The sequence below is a fragment of the Cydia strobilella genome, chromosome 25 (assembly GCF_947568885.1).
Source record: "Cydia strobilella chromosome 25, ilCydStro3.1, whole genome shotgun sequence".
Lineage (NCBI taxonomy): Eukaryota > Metazoa > Arthropoda > Insecta > Lepidoptera > Tortricidae > Cydia > Cydia strobilella.
Genome location: NC_086065.1, coordinates 5,964,553 through 5,972,240, shown reverse-complemented (window position 1 = coordinate 5,972,240; position 7,688 = coordinate 5,964,553). Strand labels below are relative to the sequence as shown.

The 7,688-nt window shown below is 36.9% G+C and overlaps 1 protein-coding gene and 1 long non-coding RNA gene across 2 annotated transcripts; both read right to left on the bottom strand.

The window, feature by feature from the left end:
• Positions 1-1,616: 1,616 nt before the first annotated feature.
• Positions 1,617-3,504, bottom strand: LOC134752933 (uncharacterized). Its single transcript, XR_010128775.1, has 3 exons — positions 3,392-3,504; positions 2,471-2,537; positions 1,617-1,745 (listed from the first exon to the last, which is right to left on the bottom strand). It is a non-coding gene; the product is annotated as an uncharacterized LOC134752933 (long non-coding RNA).
• A 2,617-nt stretch (positions 3,505-6,121) lies between these two features.
• LOC134752627 (uncharacterized) lies at positions 6,122-7,009 on the bottom strand. Its single transcript, XM_063688297.1, has 2 exons — positions 6,573-7,009; positions 6,122-6,356 (listed from the first exon to the last, which is right to left on the bottom strand). The coding sequence occupies exons 1-2, from the start codon at positions 6,974-6,976 to the stop codon at positions 6,122-6,124; spliced, it is 639 nt and encodes a 212-aa protein (XP_063544367.1). The 5' UTR covers positions 6,977-7,009.
• Positions 7,010-7,688: the final 679 nt, after the last annotated feature.

Genomic DNA, 7,688 nt, shown 5'->3' with positions numbered 1-7,688 from the left:
CTCGTTCGCGACTCCGGGTCTCACGCACAAACAGGCGATGTGGTAGTAATGACTTGGTACGTAGGAGCCAGGTCTGCAGTCCACCAAGTCCTCTGAAAGTATTAATTAATAAATTAAAAAAACTTTTATAAAAAAAAAAGATAAACCGACTTCAAAAAGGATGAAATAAAATATTATCCATTTTAGGGTTCCGTGTTTAAGTATATGCGTTACCAACTGATATGTTTGAAGTCGGTGCCAAGCCAAGTACTCCAAGTAGTAACAATACCAGTCAAAAATAATCAGCTTTATTAGACTTATATTGACCGGGATATAGACCGTGATTACCTTTTGTATTATTTGTGAGCTCCCGATATTTCGACGCAGTTACATGCATCATGTTCACGGGTGACTGAAGATAGCGGGTGGGTGTCCAAGTTGTGTAGACAGCGCTCTGTCTACCCTCATTCTTGCGCGTCGGCTGCGTTCACTTTCAACGTTACCAACGGTCGCATTCACACTTGTTGGTCCGGTCGCGTTCACACTCGTTGGTCTGTCCAAACACACTACACTCACGGTGTCACTACGCGTGTTTGATTCGGATATCACTGGTTTTTTACACAAACAAATCACAGGATTCCACACATTTGACAGTTTAAACCCATCTTCACGATTAAAATTTTTGTATTTGTGAATTTCAACGGCTTCTCTTACCAATCTTGGTATATAGTGGCGTTCTGTCGAAATGACCTTGGGACTATGCAACTCGATCCAGTGATTTGTACCCGACTCAAGGAGATGCTGAGCAATAGCTGACTTGCGAACGTCATTGTTCTTGACCGCAGCAATGTGTTCTTTAATTCTGCAGGCAATAGTGCGTTTGGTCTGCCCAATGTACGAACTACCGCAGCTGCACTCAACTTTGTATACACCAGGTTTTTCCAGGGGAAAATTGTCTTTGGGCGACCGCAGAAATTGTGCAATTTTCTCAATTTTCTCAGGGTCTCGGGGTCTTCAGTCACCCGTGGACATGATGCATGTAACTGCGTCGAAATATCGGGAGCTCACAAATAATACAAAAGGTAATCACGGTCTATATCCCGGTCAATATAAGTCTAGTGAAACTAACCGTGAATCATTCAAAACTCTAATCAGCTTTATGTCTATAAATCCTATTGTCATGGCATTAGAGCGCGTGTTCAGATATTTCTGAGCACCTTGGCCGCTCCGATATATCTGCTGGCGACTTTACTAGCCTCGGGCCCGTTTATCAAAAGCTTGTACCTTGTAATACAAGTGTGTTATGTATAGATATGCGGGTACCTATAGTAATGTAGGTATGCATACCGTCAGTCGGAATAAAGCATCAGCTGTGTTAACGTACTCTCGTGGTTTCAATTATTCAAAATACCTCATTGGCGACGAGGATGGGATAAAAAGTGCCAACACTGCTGCAGTGCTTTTTGACAGCTTTTAATAGAAAGGGACTTCCACTTGTATTACAAGCTACAAGTTTTTGATAAACGGGCCCCTGAACTGCATGTCCTATGCTATGACGTTAAATAAATGTAATTATTTTCTTTCTTTTCAACACGCCCCGCTTCCCCTAGCATACCTAGGAAGTGTAATAAGACCTATACCACCCTATACTGAATAGGTATCGATGCATTTATTCTCGTCTGCGACTCCGGGTCTCACGCACAAACAGGCGATGTGGTAGTAATGACTTGGTACGTAGGACCCAGGTCTACAGTCCACCAAGTCCTCTGAAAGTATTAATTAATAAATTAAAAACCAAGAAATGCCAAATCCTTTCAACGGTGGGCGATCCGAATCGGGCGTCACTTTTTACAAGCTTTTATTTAACTTGCAATGTACCTATGTGGTGGTAATAGGGGGTGGTCTGTGTATGTAAGTATGTATGTAAAATGTTTGTAATTGTCAAATCTTGCAAGTTAAATTTGACCCACTTCCCGGTTTCCGATGAAGCTGAAAATTTGCATACATATGTAAGTCGTGTGACAATGCAATATTATGGTACTGATCTGATGATGGAGACAGGAGGTGGCCATAGGAACTCTGTGATAAAACAACGTAACCTAATTGTGTTTGGGGTTTTTAGAATTGTCTCGATGAGTATTAGTTGCCTGTGGAAAAAAAGTACAGTCAGCGATAAAAGCTTGTACCAAAATTGAAATTTTTGCCAAAAACTTATTGCCTAGGAGGATATAACCAAACGGAGACGCCACGTCTGTAATTTTCTGTACAAAAAATCTGCCGATTTTGCGGGGGAGGGGGAATTCACTGTCTCTGGCAAAACCCGAAGTCACGAATCTGAATCACTAGCCCATCGCTCTACCAAATGAGCTACTGAGCCTTACTTGATGACAGCGAATTTTCCCTCTTTTTCCTTTATTTTTAAGCATTAAGGCAGCGTTTAAACTATTTCAATGTTACTATTTACGATAAAAATATTGTTAAAATAACTTACGTGGGTCATACTTCGGTGGCGGCCGCATGCACTCGCTATAGTCAATGGTTAGAACTAAAAGGAGTCCCTGAAATAAGTGTAGTTTAGTCAATTTATTTTTCAATACAATGTCCATAGCTAATGTAAAAGTATACACAAGCAATAGGGAATATTACGCGAAACTGCATAGGGGGGCCACTACCACAATCTGAGGGTCAATCGCGCAACAAGTAAATCGAAATTTCTTTATCTAACGTCTCTGTCACTTGCATATTCGAGGGATAAAGAGGCAGATAACGAAATTTCGGATTCGCGTTCGAGTCCTCTGTAAACAAACCGCCTTGATGCATCAATGTCATATTTTATTATCTCTGAAAACTTGTCAAAAACCTAGTTTTTAGAGTTGTTAAGAGTTTTATGTATACATATAAGTTACTCTATGGTTTACTAAAGCTTATGCACTGGTGGCAGAACATTGCAGTAATACCCCCTATTACTTATCGTATAGTGTAGTATAATAGGTAGGTACAGTCGCAATCAGTTATATCGGAGCGGGCAAGGTGCTCACAAATATCTGAACACGCCTCTATTGTCAGGGCCTTAGTGCGTGTTCAGATATTTTTGAGCACCTTGCCCGCTTTGATATATCTGATGGCGACATTGGCGACTGCACCTCAAGTATTAAAAAAGACTGTGCGTGTAATTTTTACGCGCGATTGAAGTAAAACTTCTTTGACGATGACGTTTATCGCTATGTTGGCACTTTGACGTGTGTCCTATTGTGCGTGTGTCACTACTGAGCGTTACTTCCGTCAGAAAAAGATCTGAGTCACCCTCTAGTCGCGCCTAAAGGAGTTTTACTTCAATAATTACAATAAAAAATATAGGTACATTGTGTTTCTAAAGTTGATAATTATTGTACTAAAAATCAAAACAACTTACCAAAATAAAATATTGCAAGTATTTCATCTTTTACCGAAAACTGTTTTCAGCTAAACTGGAACTTGAAAACTATGGCTAATAAACGTCGTATTTAACTTTTATAGGTTTTCGTGGAATTTTGTGGGTTGCCATTAAAAAAACCGTAAGTTTGAAGAAAAATTAATAACAGTGTCTGAACAGGTTTGCGTTTAAGAAATCCCTAAATGAGTATTTTTCTGGCATTACTGAAAATTCTTAGTGTCTCCGTTTTGTAAATTTCATCTGATTCCATGTACTATGTACACTGTACACTACATAATTCCGAAAATTTTTATTCCGAATTTTATCATTCCGATTTTTAAATGCTCGGCACATCAACATTCCGGCTGTCATAATTACGAATGATGAAAATCACGAAGATTTGTATTTCCGAAAACCCAAAAAGCCGAATTTTGTAAATTCCGAACTACATAATTCCGACTATAACAAATCCGATGGTGGCAATGGCAAACACCGAATTTAACAATAACGATTTTTGAAATTACGAATTCCGAGTTGCAGTTATTCGGAAATTTTAAATTCCGAACCTCATAATTCCAATTATAACAATTCCGACAGTGACAAACGCCGAATTTAACGTGAGTCTTCATGTGAATATCACGGATTTCATTTTTCCAATCTTACAAAAAACCGAATTTCTGAATACCGAATTACTAAAGTAAAACGTGAGTCTTTATTTGAATATCACGAATTTCATTTTTCCGACCTTACAAAAGACCGAATTTCTGAATACCGACACACACACAGACAGATTGACTAAGTCCCACGGTAAGCTCAAGAAGGCTTGTGGGTACTCACTCAGACAACGATATATGTATATAATACTTAAATACATAGAAAACATCCATGACTCAGGAACAATTATCTGTGCTCATCACACAAATTAATGCCCTTACCGGGATTCGAACCCAGGATTATCGGCTACACAGGCAGGGTGACCCACTAGGCCAGACCGGTCGGTCGTCAAATAATAGAATAATAATAATAATTTATAGAGCTCATTAATAAATTGGAGTAAATAAATGGAAAATTGTACGCCTTACGGCACAACATAGTGATACAATGATTATGTGAGACCTGTACTTATGTACCTTACCTATGTTGAACAAATAAATGCTTTTGACTTTTGACTTTTTGACTTTTTTTGAATATTCTGGTAACACTGAATTATGCAAACTAAATCGATTTAGCTTCACGGTCTGAGTAAGGTTTTAATATAAGTAAATCTATAAAAGTAGTAATTAAAAAAAATAAGAGCAAATAATAACACAGTGTAAAGAATTGGTCAGTCACGCATTAAATTTTATACGTTTCCCGCTTCCCGCTACAATGTCACAACTGTATTTGTATTTTGACAAGCTGTTTTAGGCAGATTAGAATGTCATCTTACCAAAAAAATACTTTTTTTCGTGGACAGACTTTATGTAAGACCGCTTTCCCACTGACGTCCAGGTTCTTGCGGGTACGGATTTCTGTAGGATCCAGTTTTCTGACTTTTCTGTTGTATGAGTGCAGTATCCCGCAAACAGAATGCTCGTATAAACGTTACTATATTAGCACGTCCACTACACCTGATCCTGCAGAAAACCGTATCCCGCAAAAAACTGGACGTCAGTGGGAAAGAGCTCTAATGCGTTTTGAGTGTTTCATTCCAATAAAATGTGTTGTAACAGTCATTTTAACAAGTCCATTTGTATCAAATTTAAATTTGAAATTTTTCAATTGCTGTTACAATCGCCATCAGATATATCGGAGCGGTCGAGGTGCTCAAAAATATCTGAACACGCACTCTAACGCCTTGACAATAGAATTACATTTGCAGGAAGTGAATTCCACTCCTTAGCCGTTCGCGTGATAAAGCTGGATCCATAGCGTTTAGTGCGAATCAGTGGCAGAGTAACGACGTCAGATTTGCGTAGTGGGGCAGTGTGAACATGTTTACAAACATCTCATTTCTTAAAGCGAGGTTTAGACTAGCAAGAACTTGCATGCTATTTAAGTCACATTGCCGACTACTAAAGTAAACTGTTTTCAATAGGTTGATCAGATACCGCAATGCAACGAAAATTGTTTTTAACTCGTGTGTTTTTATTGTATTCTGGCAAATTGATACTGTCAGTAGAAACAAAGCGGTAAGTAAATAAAAAATGTAGGCGTTTAATTGGAATATAAGTAGATATCGAGTAGAGACCTAGAGACGGTCTGATGGGGCCAATTTTGGTTTGAAGATAGTGCGAGGGCAAATGAAGTTTGCTTTATAAGTTTATCGATAAACTTTGATTCACATTTATTATTATTTAGAAATGGCTTCATATCAATATCGATACAATTGTAGTCGATATTTAATTAATCATTAACACTCATCATTTGTGACATTTGTATCACAAACAGGATGTCGCTTAAGTGTGCCATAATTAACATTTAGCGTAACCAGCAATAAGTTAAGTAGCATAGCAAGTAGAATAATTTAGTTAACTATCTTACCTGCAGACAAACTGTGAGAACAGTGTTGCAGGAAACTGTATAGCATAATGTATAACTTTTGAATAATAAATCTCCCTATCTATCTATCTACTCGTGCATATTTGCTTTCGTCAAACCGGAGAAGGAATATAAATTATGAAAAACGCCTTTTTTATTGACAATAGGTACCTAAGTATTCCAGACTATATTAATTTATTCCACATACATTTATTTCTTACTTGTAACTACGTACGATTCATTCACATCTTTTTCATAGGTCGTGGATGTGACATTTTCTGTTTCTTCGAAAGACATTAAGACTCTGGACCTGTGGCCTATATTCTCCACTCTCTCTGAATCAATGGAAGTTTCAATATATCTTGTATCATTCATTACTTTTTCTGGCAAAGTGTTGTTTCTCGAATAGTTCGGATTTAGCATTGTGACAAAATTATAAAGAAACCTACAAAAAAAAATATTTTAGCAGAGACCACTGTATGGAATTGATAACTTATCTGTATCTATTAGCACTTTCTACTCTGGCAACAGTAAACAAGATGCCTTGGTAAGCTTGCAGTAGTAAAAGTATCGCCAAAGTGTAAAGTGCTGCTGGTTTAGTAGGTACTATCAATTTTCGCATTTGAAGTTAACCTAATGAACCGTATGTCTTTTACTATACCTGTAACCATTATCGTCTTGATTTGTATCGAAACCAGCCAAAAACATGCAAAGGTCTGCAAGCATACTAAATATCTCGCCCAGACCCCATGATGTACTGGTGTTATGTTTGTAAGTACCTTCGTTAAATTTTATAGCTTTTTGTTCATGGGCAATAGAGTCAATAGTTTTATTATTTGTTTTATTAGTCGCATTATTAGGTTTATATTCCCCTTGTATGATAGCACTTATATATTTTAGGTTATTCTGTTCATTATATTGTAGGTGATCTGAATTGTTAACATATGGTTCAATATCACTGGTAGAAGGTGCGATTTCATCATTTGGTTCTTCAGTTTCTACAGATTTTAATGATCGTCTGTGACCAGAAAACATGACATTGCGTTCTTTATGTTTTTGATTCATTTTCAGGGTAGATTTAATCCGAGAAGTAATAGTTGCAATTGTTGAGTTAGAGACTTTGTCTACAGTATTAGACGTTTTTTTAGCTTCGATGTTATTGTTCTTTATTTCAGAATGAAACATTTTCGAGAACTTGTTCGTCAGATCGAGCTTTTTTAAAAACGTATCTTTTTCTATGTTTGATGCGCCGTTAGATTTCAATTTTATTCTTTGCCCATGTTGATTATCTTAAATGAAAAGATACATCTTGTCAAAAGAATTACACAAATATAAATTCTTCTTTTATATTATACGTACCAAAGTTATTGTTAAACCATTCTATTTTGTGTGATTTGTCCGATTGTATTGAATTAGTATTCCCTGGTGCCATATTGTTTTCAATCATCTCTTTCTTATTGTCCAGAACACCATAATCGCTGTAAGCTTGAGCCATTGCTACTAATTCATTATAATTACCATTTCCTTTTAAATCTTCTTTATCTTCTTTAAAGTTTGGATTACTTTCTTTGTGCTTCATGTCATCTATCTTACCTGATTTCATTTTCATAGCTGCGTCAATTAGGTAGTTGATTTCTTCACTATATTGGGGTGTTGATGATTTTAAATCAGAAATTTTCGAAGTTTTTGATTTAGGCTGTTTTGTTTCGGGAACAACATTTGTTTCCGTTTGCACGTATATCTCCTGGAATCATTAATCCTGCACAGTATTTATTAT

Bases quoted from the DNA above. Each gene is read 5' to 3' on its own strand.
- LOC134752627 (XM_063688297.1), bottom strand. From the start codon at position 6,976: ATGAATCAAAAACATAAAGAACGCAATGTCATGTTTTCTGGTCACAGA. The intron at 6,357-6,572 runs GTATAGTAAAAG...TTTTTTTTGTAG, and splicing joins CAAGACGATAATGGTTACAG to GTTTCTTTATAATTTTGTCA.